The sequence below is a fragment of the Narcine bancroftii genome, chromosome 1, assembly GCF_036971445.1.
Source record: "Narcine bancroftii isolate sNarBan1 chromosome 1, sNarBan1.hap1, whole genome shotgun sequence".
Classification (NCBI taxonomy): domain Eukaryota; kingdom Metazoa; phylum Chordata; class Chondrichthyes; order Torpediniformes; family Narcinidae; genus Narcine; species Narcine bancroftii.
The window spans coordinates 111795478-111814477 of record NC_091469.1 but is presented as its reverse complement, the minus strand read 5'-3'; the positions used below and the strand labels follow the sequence as shown (position 1 = coordinate 111814477).

The 19000-nt window shown below is 39.5% G+C and overlaps 1 protein-coding gene across 2 annotated transcripts in view; it reads right to left on the bottom strand.

Annotated features, from left to right (window-relative positions):
• The window catches only part of LOC138762687 (hyaluronan and proteoglycan link protein 1-like), a 141120-nt gene that overhangs the window by 27174 nt on the left and 94946 nt on the right, over positions 1 to 19000 (bottom strand). For both annotated transcript variants that reach the window (XM_069936285.1, XM_069936290.1), the window contains exons 3-4: positions 7887 to 8270; positions 594 to 896 (exon numbers count right to left, since the gene is read on the bottom strand). In XM_069936285.1, the coding sequence (XP_069792386.1) occupies positions 594 to 896; positions 7887 to 8270 (687 nt within the window). The remainder of the gene's footprint in view (positions 1 to 593; positions 897 to 7886; positions 8271 to 19000) is intronic.

The following is a 19000-nucleotide window of genomic DNA, read 5'->3' as shown; positions in this document are numbered from 1 at the left end:
TATCGCCTCAAACCGTGCATCTTGGCGCCTCACAGTTCGGCGGGCAGCAACCTCCTTTGAAGAAGACCGCAGAGTCCACCTCACTGACAAAAGACAAAGGAGGAAAAACCCAACACCCAACCCCAACCAACCAATTTTCCCCTGCAACCACTGCAACCGCGTCTGCCTGTCCCGCATCGGACTTGTCAGCCACCAACGAGCCTGCAGCTGACGTGGACATTTACCCCTCCATAAATCTTCGTCTGCGAAGCCAAGCAAAGACATTGGGGTATTCTGGCCACCTGAAAGCAGCTTCAGTGCCACAAAATCAGTATTTTCTCTTTAGGGGATTCAAAAGCAATCACAGGATCACAAGATAAAGGAACAGAAGTAGGCCATGAACTAATCCATTCTCACATCTAGTTCCAATTTCCAATCCTTACAGAAGTAAAGTTTTAAGCAGCCATTATGATGATTGTGAAGTGATTCTAGTTTGACTAATTGCCCTTTTTATTGCTGTAGATAAAATCAAAATGAACCTGCTCAATCCTTACATTTCAGTACTAAATATAATTGAAATTCCAATGACAAAGAGAAGGGAGTGAATTTCTTACCAGTGAAGTTGGATGTAAAGCAGAACACATCGTATTTGTTCTTCAACTTGTCTCTGTATCCATAGCTTCGGATACCAGGCACTGTATTTTTCCCTCCACATGGCTCCCTGGGTTTGTTGATGGGATACTGTACAGACCCATCCTTCAGCCAGCCTGCATTGCACCAATCCAGTCCGCCTCTCCAGGCTTCATAAAGTTGATGAAATGAAGCAATGATTGCATCTTGATCTTCACATGCCTTCTGAGCCTCAATAAAATTTAGATTATAGCGACCTAATCGCGGGAAGTATGGGAATACAACACCTGGAAGCAAACAGATTAAAAAAATCAGTAACCAACAGATCTCTACTAAGCGTTCATTAGCTGAATGTATATTGTGATTGTAAGGAACAGAAGTCAAAAGGGCACAATCTGTCAGGCAGGCGTAGAAACATCCATTCAAATGTCTCCTCATTTAAAAATACTTATTAGCTAATGATATCTGTTAACACGTTGTGGCACTTTTCTTTTCCATAGTGCTGTAATATAACAGTGGCATTCACATAATTTGCACATTTTTCTTGCAAAAGACGGTTTCTGTTCTGCATTTCTCAACTCTGTAACTGACTCTATCATTCAATTTTAATTTTCAGAATGTTGTCAAAATATGATCTGAAACTTTGTTATAACCAATGAGAGAAATCCAAATGGCTTTCCTTCCACACCAGAGTTATCAGCCTTTTGATGCCTGCAAGCCCTTTGCATAAATCAAGTCTGTCAGCTTTCAAGGAGGAAAGCAAGTTTAAATTATTTACAACTGATTGAATTCTGTGATTTCCCTCACTGCATTATGGTATACTATTTTGCCTCATCTAATTAACTACTCTGTATCATATATCATTCCTGTCTGAGACTCGAGTAATTGCTGCTTCTGGGCCAATATTATTCTGAACTCATTTCCAGGGAATGAACAAAACAGCTCAATGCTTATCTGGCTATACTATGTATAGTTCCATGAGCCATATAATGCCTATTTTTTTCTGTTTTTAGTCAATCTATGTACATGAAACATAAGGCCTACTTTAATGCATTTACTCTGTTTAACCCTTGACAGTTTCTAGTGGAGACATGTAGGACTGTGTCAGAATATGTAAGTCAAGTTTGATTTAATTTAAATATGATAAATAGAAGAGCGAGGACACAGGTAAACTTCAAAATTCTTCTGTAATGCAAATCTGAGCCAGTCGCACTACAGCACAAGTTGCAATTCTAAATGTTTTATTTAAAATTTGCAGGAAAGATATTCAGTAGCTGGACATGATCTAACAAGGGAAGTAAAGATCAGTCTAGTGTCCCTGATTTATGTTTCTGTTGTCTTAGGAATTCCCAAGCTTTTCAGTTTCCACTTGCCCTAGATATCTCATGTATTGCTGGACATTTCCCAGCCTGATTCTGAGACTGTTGGCCACTCCCTTCCCTAGCCACTAAGTCCCTACTGTTTTGTTATTGATTTCCTGCCTGAAATTTCTAACTTAATAATTTTTCTTTTCTCAGGCTCTCTGTCCCACTGTAACACTATTCCTCCGCCTCCGTGCTTTCTGGAGGGCTGCTAATGTTGCTCTCCTTTTTTCGGTGCTAATTTTCCAGAGGACCTCACACAAAGTTTTTACATTTCATTTTCAGGATGTGGGGTTCACTGGTAAGGCCAATACTCATCCCCAACAGTCCTTGAGAAAGTGGTATTGAGCAACCTTTGTTGAACTGCTGGAGTTCTTCCGTGTTATAAAGGAAAGGAGTTCCAGGATATTTTAGACCCAACAGGAGAGAAGGAAGAGTTATTTATTTCCAGATCAGGGTGTCATGCTATTTGGAGGGGAATTAATTGATCTTTAATGTGCTCCTGTTTTCTCCAAGCATGAATATATTTCTGGATCTAGCATGAAACATTTAGACAGGAATTTAAAAAGGGAAAACATGGAAGGATATGTACCTAAAAAGTGGTAATAGAATTAGTACAAATGGGCAAAAAAATTGGCTGAAGCCACCATTTCTGCATTAATCAACACTTTAATTGTATAACTTCATGAAAATACATTGAAAGTAAATGGTTGGGATAAAGAATGATATGATTACAAAATTTTCAGATGAAGATTGGTACTCTACTCTCAGCTCGATTAATGATTCTTCATTTTGTGTAAGGTATTGTTTATTATAATTTAAGGTGGTACATGGAACACATATGTCCGATCTGATTTTTATGCAGATGTTGATCCATTACATGAGAAGTATAAAATTTCTGAAGCTTCAAAAAACTCCCATATTTTGGGAGTGCCCCAATTTAGAAAGATTTGGGGAAAATATTTTCCAAACTTTATCAAGATTTTTAAGATCAAAATAGAACCATACCCTTTAATTGCCTTGCAACCCAGGAGAAAGTTTTAGCTTTTAACATAACATATAACATAACATAACAATTATAGCACGGAAACAGGCCATTAGGCCCTTCTAGTCCGCACCGAACCAAACACCCCTTTCTATTCCCACCTCCCTGCAAAATGCCCATAACCCTCCATCTTCTTCTCATCCTGTCCAACCTTTTCTTAAATAATACAATTGACTCCGCCGCCACTATTTCTCCCGGAAGATCAGTCCACACGGCTACCACACTCTGAGTAAAGAAGTTTCCCCTCATGTTACCTCTAAACCTCTGCCCCTAAATTCTTAACTCATGTCCTCTTGTTTTAATCTTTCCTCCTCTTAACAGAAATAGTCTATCCACATCCACTCTGTCTATCCCTTTCATAATCTTAAATACTTCTATCAAATCCCCTCTCAACCTTCTACGCTCCAAAGAATAAAGACCCAATCTGTCCAATCTCTCCCCATACTCCAGATGCTTAAACCCAGGCAACATTCTGGTAAACCTTCTCTGCACTCTCGCCACTCTGTTTATATCCTTCCTATAATTAGGCGACCAGAACTGCACACAGAACTCCAAATTAGGCTGCACCAACGTCTTATACAATCTCAACATCACCTCTCAACTCCTATATTCCATGCAATGATTGATAAAGGCCAGCATACTAAAAGCCTTCTTCACCACCCTATTCACGTGAGTTTCTACCTTCAGGGAACAATGTACCGTTACTCCTAAATCTTTCTGCGCTTCTGTATTCCTCAATGCTCTCCCATTTACCACGTATGTCCTATTCTGATTCTTCTTACCAAAATGAAGCACCTCACACTTATCAGCATTAAATTCCATCTGCCATTTTTCAGCCCACTTTTCTAAGCAGCCCAAATCCCTCTGCAATCCTTGAAAACCTTCTTCATTATCCACTATTCCACCTATCTTAGTATCGTCTGCATATTTACTAATCCAATTCACCACCCCATCATCTAGATCATTAATGTATATAATGAACAACAATGGGCCCAATACAGATCCTTGAGGCACACCACTGGTCACCGGCCTCCAACCTGACAGACAATTATCCACTACCACTCTTTGGCCTCTCCCTTTCAGCCAATGTTCAATCCATTTGACTATCTTAAAATTTATACCTAAAGACTGCACCTTCCTAACTAACTTTCCATGTGGTACCTTATCGAAGGCCTTACTGAAGTCCATATAGACAACATCCACTGCGCTACCCTCATCCACATTCCTAGTCACCTCTTCAAAAAATTCAATCAGATTGGTCAAACATGACCTTCCTCCCACAAATCCATGTTGAGTGCTCCTGATCAGACCCTATCTATCCAGATGTTTATAAGTACTATCTCTAAGAATTTTCTCCATTAATTTACCTACCACAGACGTCAAACTTACAGGCCGATAGTTGCCAGGCATCTTCCTTGAACCCTTTTTAAATAACGGAACCACATGCGCAATGCGCCAATCCTCCGGCACTATCCCCATATCTAATGACATTTGGAAAATTACCGCCAGAGCCTCTGCTATTTCCTCCTTCACTTCTCTCAATGTCCTGGGGAAGATCCCGTCTGGTCCCGGAGACTTATCCACCTTTATATTCTTCAAAAGCCTTAAAACTACACCTTTTGTAATCTCTATATTCCCCATATTTACCCAATTTGCTTTTTTTTATCTCACATCTCCCAATATCCTTCTCCTTAGTGAATACCGAAGAAAAGAAACTGTTCAATATCTCCCCCATTTCTCTAGGCTCCACACACAGTTTTCCGCTCTGATTTTCTAAGGGACCAATTTTGTCTCTAGCTTTCCTCTTACCATTAACATATTTGTAGAACTCTTTTGGATTAGTTTTCACCCTGCTTGCCATAGTTTTCTCGTACCTTCTTTTAGCTTTCCTAATTCCTCTCTTAAGATTCCTCTTACATTCAATGTATCTTTCAAACATCTCCTTAACTCCATGCTTCTTATATCTAATGTACGCCTCCCTTTTTCTTCGAACCAAGTTTCCAATATTCCTTGAAAACCACGGCTCTCTCAAACCTTTTGCCCCTCCTTTTAACCTAACAGGAACATAAAGCTTTTGCACTCTCAAAAGCTGATCTTTAAAAGACTTCCATCTCTCTACTACATCCTGCCCATAAAACAAATTGTCCCAATGCACACCCTGCAAGTCCTTTCGCATCTCCTCAAATCTAGCTTTTCCCCAATCAAAAACCTCAATCCTTGGCCCTGATTTCTCTCTTTCCATAATGACATTGAAGCTGATGGCATTATGATCACTCGACCCAAAGTGCTCGCCAACACTAACCTCCGTCACTTGACCCATCCCATTTATCATGTTGATAGCCAGATGAGCAATTTTAATGAAATGGAAAGATGACTCTTCACCTGCTCATACACAGTGGTTACATAATGTAATGTCCTATTTAAGCTTGGAGAAAATTAGATACAACATTAAAGATAGAAAGTTTAAATTTGAAATGATGTGGGACCCATTCATAGAATACTGACATGATCGGAAGATTTAAGAAGTTTGGATGCTTTTGACATTCTCTGTCTAGTGTCTGAAGGCTGCTATTTGATCCATATTTTTACATCTTTTTTACAAGGTAACCTTGATTAGAGGGAGGGGACAGATTAGAGTTAGTTTTAGTTTTTTTGGTTTACTTCTTTCTTTTAATTCATTTTTAGATTAATTTATTAAATATGGGTTGAATTAAGGTGTCTTAGTTCATATCATTAAATTAGATAGAACTTATCCTTTGTTTAGATCAAGGAATTGTCTAATGTAGTTTTACTTATTTTCTATCTAGAATTATTGTTAAAGAAATATTGTTAAATAAACAATTAGGGATGGTTTTTGATTTACATTTATATTCAATTTGTGATATGTACATGATATTACCTGTTATTTGTTTTATTTGAAGACTCTGTATGTAGGATTTATATGTTAAACTCAATTAAAATATTTTAAAGAGTAAAGGAAGTAAATAGTTAATATCAAGATTAAAAATAACATCCTTGCTCTTCTGAAATGTGTTTAAAACGAATAATTGTTAATTTAATTAATTTAATTCCGTAGTCTCATGTAAAGCTGTGTTCTTTTTAAAATTGAAAGCTTGTCTATTAATGATTAATGACTAATATTTAACAGCATAGTAAAATATGCCATTTGTAGATAATGTTGGTCAATAACTAAAACTGGTTTTCACTGGGTTAGGCTGCACTGCAACATCTATTTGTTAATATTAACTCATTGCTGATTGGAAATTTGGGAAATCACAACCCCCAGCCCTTGCCAAAGCCCCAAAAAGGATTGAAAGCACTAATTATTTGATACTTAAAATGGACATTGGGGGTGACTCCATCCTGAATGTAGGGCAAGTATAATAAATTAACATAAATGAAGATATTTAAAAATATACTTCAGGTCTACAGTGCACAAATGTCACTTCAACACTTAACAACTGTAAAATGGCAATTTCATTTGCAAGTATCAGAGTCGGCCGTACTGGGGAAAGAACAAAAGTGAAATGTATGTATTGAAAGAATGCAATAGAATCCAAGCTAATTGAACACATGATGGTGTTAATTTTAAAGGGTGTGTTGCATCAATATGGAATCATTGTCACCTTGAAGTGATCATGAAGTCATGCAATAACATTTTCATTACCATATATACTCATGTAATAGTCAATCCCATGTAATAGTTGACCCCCCCCCCCCACTTTTATGGTCAAAAATCGTGTGGTTTCGTGTGACCCCCGTAAACGTCAATCCCCCCTTTTTTGCACCTGACCACGCCCTCCATCCGAGTTCCTGACTCCTCGACCATGGATCCTTGTCCTGGCTTCTCACCCACCGGAGCTCCTAGTGCCCCAACCGCGGATCCTCTAGATCAGGGGTGTCAAACTCAAATTCACAGAGGGCCAAAATTAAAAACTTGGACTAAGTCGTGGGCCAAACTAAATATTTATTGAAAATTTTCAACAACATCTGCATGTTTTCTCTTCTTTCAACATATGTAATGTTAAACTTTTTCTTATTAAAATAAATGTTTAATAATAGTTTTGGTTAAACTCTTTCCAGAAGAAGCATTAACAAATGAGAAATAAAATATTCAATAAATAATATTTCTCTAGAGCCTTTAAGCTCCTTTTAAATGTATTTTTTTTCACAAGCCAACAAGTCAAAAAAATAACAACTTGCTTCAATGACAAACAGGTTTGTCTTTTAAAATGATGAACATATAGTCTGCCTCCCACCTGTCTTGAAAGGTCCTGTTTTCTGTCTTTCGTTTGGCCATTTTTCGTAAGGGGTTGATTACATGTGAGTTCGGCGACAGGTGGCAGATGCTAATGAGAGTAAAGAGAGGAGATGGGGGCGACTAGTGGGCTGACGGGCCAGCACCAACACATTTGCAAAGCATTCTGGGATTTGTAGTATTAGCTGTGCATGCGCTATACTGGCGCGACGGCCAGCGGACCAGCTCTAATACATATTTGATATGATCTTGCGGGCCAGATATAATTATATCACGGGCCAAATTTGGCCCGCGGGCCTGAGTTTGACATGTGTGCTCTAGATCCTCACCCTGGCCACATGCCCACTGGAGACACTGATCACAGGTACTTACTGTGGTCAAAATATGACCTGTGTAAAAGTCAATCCCCAAATTTCTCAAATATTGGACTAAAAAATTTGATGATTACATGAGTATATATGGTAATTAACCAGTGAGCAAAGTTCTTCCCTTCATGACAAATCACAATATGATTAGCTGATGTGGAAACTTCACAAAAGTGTGATTAGGCACACTGACTGCAACATCTTTGAAGAAATACTTTGAATTATTGTTAAATATTATATAATCATACCTTGGAGATCCAATAATATGGTTCCAGTGACATCATCGAGTCCCTCAATTATTTCACATTTGTAGTTACCGTAGTCTTCCAATGTTAAATCTGTAATTGTTATTGAAGCATCATTTTCATCAGCTTCATTTAGGAAAACTCTTCCCTGGTAATTTCCAAAACTTTTCCAATTGTTTCCCAATGAAACAAACACATCAATTTCCTTCAGGTAATCCGAGGTGAGTTTGGTCCACTTGATCCTGACCTTGAAAGGACTTTGAACTCCATGAGAAGCATGTGAAGCAACCTTCTTGTAATAGAACTTACAGGGCAGAGTGGCATTGTTACCTCGGTATGAGATAACCTTGGGTTGATCCATCTTTATTCCTAGTCGTGAGCCATGATCTACAAAATGAATAATGGATAATGTTTACAGAGATACAGTAGTATTATCTTTTTTGTAATGCTTCTACCAGAAGAACCTCAGAAATAAATTAAATTTTGTAGAAGTTGAAATCCTTGAAATATGTGAATTCTCCTTGTGAATAATATCATACCAAGAATGTCTAAGATGAGTGGGATTATGCTGGGCCTGGTCTGTGTGTTGCAGTAGCTCCAGACCTACTGCCATGCTTGAGACTTTTGCAGCCTAGTGACTGCCATCAACCTCAAGGCCATCCCATAGCCATTCTATGAGCGAACACTGTGGGCTTGAGAACGCACCATTCTAATAATCTTTGGTCAGTTTGTGGTTTGCTCTGCTTCTCTACTAATACATGTCATTGATGCTGGATTTGTGCAATCAGAAGGCCTTTTCAGTCTTTCCAAAAGCCAGCGAAAAAAATGGGATCTTTGAAAATAATAAAAATTATCCAATAAAGTGAAAAGAAATAAATGTATTTGAAATAATTTATAATGGTGTCAACACAAAACCTCATTAACCATCCAAAAATAAAAATACAGAGTTATGTTACCTAAACGAACCTTTTTAATTAAAGTCAGCGACACCATTCAAGAAAGAGAAAAACAAAAACTGCAGTTGCTGGAATCTTAAATGAACAAAGAGAGGCTGGAGGGACTCAGGGTCAGGCATCCTCCATGGAAAGTAAGAAGAAGGAAGACCCTAAGGTGTTCTACGCATACACAAAGAACATAAGGATGATGTGACTGAAAGTAGGGCCACTTAGGGAAGGGGGCAACATGCCTGAAGACAGAGGAGGTAGGGGAAGACCGAAATAAAAACTTCTTTGTTTCAGTGTTCACCAAAGAGAGAGGGACAGGAGGCAGAGAGTCGGGATAAATGGGAGTTTTTCAGGTTGGCAGAGAGTGGTAAGTGGGGTGCCGCAGGGGTCAGTGTTAGGCCCACAACTGTTCATCATTTACATTGATGACTTGGAGGAGGGGACAAAATGTGGTGTAGCCAAGTTTGCGGATGACACCAAATTGAGTGGAAGAGCAAATTGTAATGAGGATATGGAGAGTCTGCAGAGGGATATAGTTAAGCTGGATGAATGGGCAAAGGTCTGGCAGATGGAGTACAATGTTAGTAAGTGTGAGGTTATCCACTTTGGCAAGAAAAATAAAAGAGCTGAATATTATTTAAAGGGTGAAAAACTACAGCATGCTGTAGTGCAGAGGGACTTGGGAGTGCTTGTGCATGAATCGCAAAAAGTTAGGTTGCAGGTGCAGCAGGTTATTAAGAAGGCAAATGGAATGTTGGCCTTCATCGCTAGAGGAATTGAATTCAGGAGTAGGGAGGTAATGTTGCAACTGTATAAGGTACTGGTGAGACCACACCTGGAGTACTGTGTCCAGTTCTGGTCTCCATATTTGAGGAAGGATATACTGGCTTTGGAGACGGTCCAGAGGAGGTTTACTAGGTTGATCCCTGGGATGAAGGGGTTGACTTATGATGAAAGATTAAATCATCTCGGATTGTATTCGCTCGAGTTCAGAAGAATGAGAGGAGATCTTATAGAAACATATAGGATTATGAAGGGTACGGATAGGATAGATGTAGGAAGGTTTTTTGAGCTGGCTGGGGAAACTAAAACGAGAGGACACAGTCTCAAGATTCGGGGGAGTAGATTTAGGACAGAGATGAGGAAAAATAGTTTTTCCCAGAGAGTAGTGAATGTTTGGAATTCTCTAACCAGGGAAGTGGTTGAGGCTGCCTCATTAAACATATTTAAAATTTGGTTAGATGCATTTTTACATGATAGAGGAATTAGGGGATATGGGGAGTTAGGTCATAAATTAGATCAGCCATGATCATATTGAATGGCGGAGCAGGCTCGATGGGCCATTTTTGGCCTACTCCTGTTCCTACTTCCTATGTTTCCTATGTTCCTATGACCTTGGTCAATGTGAGGTCAGTAAAGAACATGTTTATGTGTTGGAGCATGTTAAGGTTAAGAAAGAGGAAGCACTGGACCTTTTTAAAAATATTAAGATTGATAAGTTACCAGGACTGAACGCGATATACCCCAAGTTACTGTAGGAAGAGTGGGAAGAGATTTAAGGGGAGTTAGCAATGATCTTTGCATCCTCCCAGGCCACAGTGGAGGGACCTGAAGATTGGAGAATGGCATATGTAGTTCCCTTGTTTAAAAAAGGCAATCGGGAGGATCCTGAGAATTATACACGAGTGACTCTTACATCAGTGATGGGCAAACTATTGGGGAGGATTCTTAGGAACAGGATTTCCAAGTATTTAGAGAAGCATGATCTTTTCAGGGCTAGTCAGCATGTCTTTGTGAGGGGCAGCTTGTGCTTCATGAACCTAATTGACTTTTTTGAGGAAATGACAAAAGCAATTAATAAAGGTAAGCTGATGAAGTAAGGGGGGCATTGTTAGCGTAGTGCAGGGGTGGCCAACCTTTTAATTTTTAATTTAGTCACACAGCACAGAAGCAGGCCATTTCTACCCAGGAGTACATACTGGGGGTATGGGTCAATTGGGCAGCACAGACTTATGGGCTGAAATGGCCTGTTACTAAGCTGTATGAAAATTAAAAGGTTACCACTATGTTGCTACAGTGCCAGCCATCAGGACTGGGGTTTGAATCTGGTGCTGTTTGTAATGAGTTTGTATGCTCTCCCATGTCTGTGTGGAGCTCCTGTTTCCTCTCACCCATCAAAATGTACCAGGGATTGTAGGTCATTCGTTTGTTACTGTATGATATGTCTAAATGTAATCATTTAAATTTAAATGTGGTGTACGAAGATTTTAGTAAGGCGCTTGACATGGTCCCTATAGTTAGATTCATTCAGATAAACATGAGGCATGTTGGCTATGTTGATTCAGAATTGACTTGCCTGCAGAAAGCAGAAGATAATAGTAAGTGGAACTTATTCTGCCTGGAGAGGAGTTCTGCAGCACCCTGATCTGGGATGCATGCTCTTTGTGAACTTTATAGATTACCTAGATGAAGAAGTAGAGGGGTGGGTTAGTAAGTTTTTGGATGGCACGCAGGTTGGAGGTGTTGTGGATAGTGCAGAAGGTTTTTGTGGGTTATAACAGGATATAGACAGGATGCAGAGTTGGGCAGAAAAGTGGTGGATGGAGTTCAATCCAGGTAAGTGTGGTGATGCAGTTTAGAAGGTTAGACTTGAAGGCGGATAACATGGTTCATGGTAGAATTCTTAAAACAGTGATGGAGAGCAGAGGGACCTCTGATTCATTGATCCCTCAAGGCTGCCACGCAGGTTGATTAGGCAGTTAAGAAGGCTTATGCTATGATAGCCTTCATTAGTCAAGGGATTGAGCTCAATAGTCAAAAGGTAATGTTGCAGCTATATATTTCTCTGATTATACCACACATGAAATATTGTTTATAGTTCTGCTCACCTCATTACAGTAAGGACGAGGAAGGTTTGAAGAGGAGATTTACCAGGATGTTGTCTAGATTGGAGAACATGTCTTGTGTATATATGGAGATATTAGCAGAGAAATGGCAGGTGGAATTTAATCCAGACAAGTGTGAGGTGCTCTAGTTTTGGAAGTCAAATGTAAAAGGAAAATGGGATTCTTGGGACTGTGCGATATAAGTGCATAGCTCCCTGAAAGTTGCAAAATTAGTTCAGAAGGTGGTAAATAACTGGTATGGCATGCTTGCCTTCATCAGTTGGGCATCAGTCTTGAAATGAGGGGAGATCTGTTAGAGGAATATAAAATTATAAGGAATGTAGAAAGGTTAAATGCAAGCAAATATTTTTCGACTGAGATTGGGTGAGACAAGAATTAGAGGGCATGGATTAAGGGTGAAAGATGATATGTTCAAGGGGAAAGTGTTCACTCAAAAGGTGATGAGAGTTTAGAAAGAGCTGCCAGTTGACCCTATGGTTACAGGTTAATAATTAAGAGAAGTTTCTGTAGATACATGAATGGCAGGTGCATGGAGGTCTATGGTCTGGTACAGGTTGATGGGTTTTGGTAGAATTATAGTTCAGCCTTGACTAGATGGGCTGTGCTGTAATTTTCTTTGGTACAACGGTTCTAATCCTTTCTCATGCCCCTCTCAATAACCTGGAACAAATTCCATCAGATCCTGGGTACCTATTCACCTTCATGTTTATGAATACTTTATTTTCGTTTTGTGGATAGCATGCATCAAGAAACAACCATTACTTAAATACATAAATATTCACCCTAAGGCTTGTCACAATAAACAACACTTCTACCTTCTTGATACCAACATGCCCTGGAATATCTGCATACCCATATTGATCCCACTATCCTTGGTGAATGTTGATGCACGTACACATAAGATCACTCATTTCATGGACAGACATGTGAAATAAACAAAAGAGCAAATGGGAAGGTGTTTTTTCTATGTTTAAGACTAAATGTTCTACTTCACTTCCAAAACTCCTGAATGTGTGTTTGACACCTAGCTTATTACTCACTGGTGGTGATGTGCCAACTATTTTGTTGCAAACTCCTCAGCAAACTATTCAAATGTAAGTTAAGAGCCACAAGCGAATCAGTAATCATTCTAACCTCTTAAGCATTATTCATTTTTTCAGCAACTCCATTGAATTAATTTCTCATATAGATTATAAGACCCTCTGATCTTACTTCAAATGTGCTTCAATAATGTGTTCTAATCAGAGAGAAATACTATAAATAAATATTATATGATGTGATCCGACTGATTGAGGATTACAAGAAATTAATAGTATATGCTATGGTAAACCTCTGTGATTTGCTCAGGTATAAATGAGCATGGAAGTAAAATATTAATGTTCCTGTGCCAGTCACTTGAAGGCCTAATCAAATGATCTAGGATCATGGGTTAAATTCCACTACAGCAGTTAATTAAATGAATAGCCTATGGGGGCCCTCCCTCTCAAACTGGCCTTCAAGCAAATCCAAATCACAGCAATACTATTGACAGTTGACTTGCTCCATAAGAACATTGCTATGAAAATATAACAGTGATTTTAAAAAAATGAATCCAGATGGACTACTGGCATCAGTCTTGGTATTGGATAAGGAAATATTGGAAACATTCAACAGGTTGAACAGCAAATATGGAAAGAGAAACAGAGATAACCTTCCAAGTCAAAGACAAGACATGATAGAGGAATTAGGGGATATGGGGAGAAGGCAGGTAGGTGGAGTTAGGTCATAAATTAGATCAGCCATGATCGTATTGAATGGCAGAGCAGGCTCGATGGGCCATTTTTGGCCTACTCCTGTTCCTACTTCCTATGTTCCTATAAGACAAAAATCATTGACTGAACCATACAAATTCCTCCCATGGGCACCTCATCAGACTTGAGAGTAGTCTGACATGATTCTTTCATGTAGAATCGAACCTTTCAGCCAAGTCTCTGCCCTCATCATTCCTAGGTACTTGTCCCACTCACTGGACAACCCCTACTAGTTTGAGAGGCCCTGAGAGTCCTTAGCATTGACTTCAGCCTTTGTGAAGACAAGAGAACTTTTGGCTGATTATCACCAGATGTCCTCCCTGTTGTGACGATCAGCGCTCTTCCATGTTGAATAAAAATTGCAGGGAAATTTGAAGCTAACGAGAGCAAAAATTGTACTCTTAGTGGAAGAATCAATTTGCACCATAATGCAACTGTACATATTAGCTCAGCATTTTACACCATCATACAAGCAAAACTAATAACTAAAGTCAATGATCTGGGACTCTGTTCATCCCTCTGCAATAGGATCTTCAGTGGTAGACTCCAATCTCAGCTGATTGGCAACATCAAATCTTCCTCCTCCCTGACTATTAACATAGGGCTACTTTAAGGCTGCATTTAGTCACCTATTCTATTCCTTCTGCATTCGCTGTTGTGGAGTCAAACACAATCAATACATTTGCTGATGACTGGATAACAAGAAATTAGTTTTGTAACCCATGCTGTCTAGTTACAGCCAATTAACCTATCAATCCCGCATGCTTTGAAGGTTGGGAGGAAAATCGAGCACATGGATGAATCAGAATATGGGATGGTGCCAAAACAATCATGCTATAACTATCAGCAAGACCACCAAACTTATGGTGGACTTCAGGAAGGGGAAACTGGGATGGTGGTGTAAAGGGTTGGTACCTTCAAGTTTCATTGATACCTCATGTTAGAGTACCTTTTCTGGAATCAGCCCATCAAGGAATCCATGAAGAAGGCACAGTAATGCCTCTAATTTCTATGGATTTTAAGGAGATTTAGCATGTCGGTAAATGCTTCATAAAGTTCTACCTGTTCACTATGGAAAGGTTGTATTGCAGCACAGTTTGGTAACTAAAGTGCCCAGGAACGCAAAATGTAGTAAACAAAGCCAGGTTCATCATAATCTCTGCCCTCCCATCACCATGGTCACAACCTCTTCCTACTGCTACCTTTGGGCAGAAGGTACTGAATCCTGAAGTCAAAAACCTTTAGGTTCAAGAACAGTTGCTTTCCAATGGCTATTAGGATCTTGAACCTCCCCTTGTTCTACAAAGCATAGACTGCTCTGTCATCACACTTTTTTCTTGCACTATGGTAACTGTTAATATTTATTATCTATCATTTGTATTTATAATCTATTTTTAATATAATTTAATTTAATGTGAGCTATTGTAATTTCTTTTTTTTTAATTACCTGTTTGGTTGCAGCAAGTAAAAATTTCATTGTGTACGTACAGTGTACAACATGAATAACAATCCACTCATTATCATTTTGACTTGAACATTCATTAAATCCTGTTTCAGTATGGAACACAAAACAAAATTTTCAGTGTATCTTGGAAAGCAAATCAATTCGGTTGAAACACAAAAGTCTGCAGATGGTGCGATTGTAGTAAAAGCACAGAAATGCTGGAGGTACTCAGCATGTCTCAGAGTATCTACTGAAGGCAAAGATATAATCAACGTTTCTGACTGAGCCCTTCAAGGTTGGAGTAAAAAGGCAGGAATTAAAAGGCTGGGGAGAAGGAAAGAAAGGGCAGGGGGAGGTGTATAGAGCAACATACAAAAGGTGTTAATTGGATATGGATAGAGGACAAGAGAGAGGAAAGATGAGAAATGAATGGGGAAGAGGGAGGTGGTTTGGCTCTGTGAATGCAGAGCTGGAGGAAGGGGAGTGAGAGAGAGAGAGAGAGAGAGAGAGAGAGTTGGTTCACTTGGAAGGTCTGTTTAGGGCCTCCAAATGGTGATGAGGGAGGAGATATGAGCATAAGTGCAGCACCTCCTGTGGTCATAAGGGTAGTTGCTAAGGGGAGAATAGGTGTGAAAGGAGGAGTGGATGAATGTCACAGAGGGAGTGGTCCATGTGGAAGGCAGAGAGGGGAGGAGAAGGGAAGATGTGTCTGGTGGTGGGATCGCGTAGTAGATGGTGGAAATGGTGGAGGATGATGTGTTGCATGCAGAGACTGTTGGGGTGGTAGATGAGGAAAAGTGGAATCCTGTCCTTGTGGGTGGGGGCAGAGTGGACCAGGGCAGATGTGTGGTAATGGAGGATATACATCTTAGTTACTTTGGAACTGAAAGTGAGCTTTTCTGAGCACTTTGTCCAGTGGAGAGGTTATATCGGGTAAGGAGGAACCATAAATTTAATTGATTATCATCTGAGTTATGATTTCAATGTTGACTTCAATTTTAGGACTTTATAATTGGCTATGTGAGAGATTTTAGAAGTCAAATGTTACAATGGAATTAATTTATTGAAATTTTATTGCTTGAAATGCTGCCAAATGGATGTATATAGACAAGTTAACCCTTTCCACTGGCAGTTCATAACTTTAATTATGTAGTTCTAACAGAAGAACAAGGTTAAATGACAAATGCTGCCATTTTTACTTTTGGAAAGAGAGAATGAGCAAAGTCATATGGTGATAATGTGTTAGGCGATATTGGGACATTTTAATTTAATTTAGACATACACACAGTAGCAGGCCCTTCTGGCCCACGAGCCCATGCTGCCCAAATACCCCAATTAACCTACAACCCCCATATGTTTTTAAATGGGGGAGGAATGATAGGATGTGCATTGACTGGCAAACAATCGGCAGGAAGAACTCAATGCATCCAACAAGTTCCTCCAGTAGTTTGTTGCCCCAGATTCAAGAATCTGCAGTCTCCTGCGTGCCTGTAGATAGTCTAGGTTTGAGACAACCTGCACACAGCCAGTGGGAGATGAGGAGACTACAATGTATTGCTTTATTTGAACAGATGTATGTGTTTGTGTGGGCTATTACACTTTAGATCTGACCCACAGTGGGAATAAAGAGACTGTGCCACCACTGGAGGGATTCAGTTCTTACACAGTGAAGTGAAATTTCAGACAAATCAGAGTATCTTCTGTTTTACAGCATATTACACATCATTAAAAATGGGTAAACAGGGATAGTTTATATTTGGACTAAAACAGAAAGAATATATAGTATGATGTGACTGTGGCAACTAAAACATACTGTGGGGCACCAATTTCACACTCCCAGAACACATGCATTCATCTCTTAAAAATAAAATAACAAGGCATGTCAAGAAATATGAGAACTTCAAAAGGAGATGAGATCAGTTGGGAAGAATTGGCTTGGATCCTTAGGTGAGACCCATATCAGTCCCAAATATGGAATTGGGGTTCTGTCCATCCACAGATCAGAAATATTCCTCATGCCCACTGTGGAAATTGTGCTACTGCTCTATTTGAAATGTTGGTTCTGTTATTTAGAGGCACGGGCACCTTATGAGATAGAAAGAGCCATATATAAAAATTAATAAAATGATGAAACAGAAATTATACAAGAACAATACTGAAGAACTGTCATGAACAAAAAGCCTGGATTGGGTGTTGGAATAGGGACAGGTACTTCAGCATAATTTGGATTTAGTAGTGGCTTCCTTTGGGCAGGTGAACAAGAGGCAAAAGTGGGGACTGAAGCGAACACCAGTCATGAGGAAATAGGAAAAAGGGGTAATTTGTATATCATTACAGTCAGATCTGTATTTCTCCCCACCTTTTCCAAAATGAAACCTGTTCTATATAGTTGAATTAGCAGACTCAACAGTACAAGGAAGAAACTGTCCATGGAACTGTCCTCTTGAGGATAACTTTGTCTTTACCAGAAGATGCAGTTTCATAGCAGCTTTTGTGCTAACATCTTCAGTGATAATGGATCTAGTTCCAGGACTGTCACTATAGAAATACAGGTAGCTCCAGAGTAGATACATGGTTGTCCCAATGACAATCTGGTACTTGGGTTATAACAAATTCATATCCAAGTGATAAAGACGTGGTCATGAGACCACCAGACAAAACAGAAGAAGGGATCTTTACCTAACTTGATTGTAAAATGGGAATGATATCAGAAGAAAATCTGCAGAATCTGCAAAATCTGCATAGAATGGGAACTCTCCAATCAGGTGACATTAACATAGAGTTTTCCAGTTTCTGTAAGGCCTCTCCCCTGTCTCTCTCTCATCCCCATCCCTCCATTTTCTTTCATCCAGCTCTCCACCCCTTCCCTCTCCATTCACAGTTATTCCCCCATCATTCTTTCATACCCTCCCACACATATCCACTAATGACCTCTTGCCTATGACCACTCCCCACCCCTCCCCCCACCCTTATATTCCGGCACCTGGCTATTTTTTGCTCATGCCTTGATGAAGGGGTCAGGCCCGAAACATTGGCAATGCATCTTTTTCTTTGCCACATAAAGAACGCTGTGTGACTTGCTGACTTTCTCCAGCATTTTTGCATAAACATGATATCAGAAGTGATTGATCATGCAAATTTGTAACCCTGGTTGGTTCAACAATGATAACAAGTTCATTATGTATGAATACAAAGATAAAAATGGAGGCTTATCTATCTGGGTTGCACCTTTGAGATGAATGGGCAATCTCTCTCCTGCAAATAAACATTTATTCTTAGATATTTACGACAGTTTAGTAGTTCAATGCTTACAATTATTACAAATTTAAAAAAAACTATTTAATTATATGAATTTAAATTCCATGGCAGCCTTTGGAGCTGAAGGCCTGCATCTGGAGTTTTGGTGCAGAATTCTGGCTGATAGTCCAGTATCTTGACCTTGTGTTATCAACCATCACGACATGTATCCTCACTATTCAACACCACCAAGACTAATTGCACAGTGAGCAGAACATGGGAAGCATTTCTGATGCATGGATGGATACTCAACAACCAATGCACAAGGAGCCTTGAGCCTCGTTAATACATGTGCCAGGAGAACCACAATGGACTTTGAGAAAGGAAGTGTCAATCTAGCAAAACCACAATGGTGAGATAACTGCATGGTGAGAAGTAAAGGCAGCCACAGATAATGCAAAGCAAACCCATGACAAATTCATCAAAGCCTTGCAGTCTTGATGGGTTCATACACAGCACAAAGAACAATGGTTAGGTCAGCTATCTCAGTCCTAGGACAGTGGTTCTCAACCTTTATTTCCACTCACGTATCACCTTAAATAATCCCTTCCTAACCACAGAGCACCTATGGCATCTTCATAGATGAAGATAGATGCTTGATTAATAATCTGTTGCTTTACCCAAGGCTTTCTGTCGATTGTTTGATCAGAAATATGAATGTTCACCAATGATTACAGTCCCTTTGCAACTCCTCAAATAATGAATTGTGTTCACATTGCATGCAGCGTGACCAGGA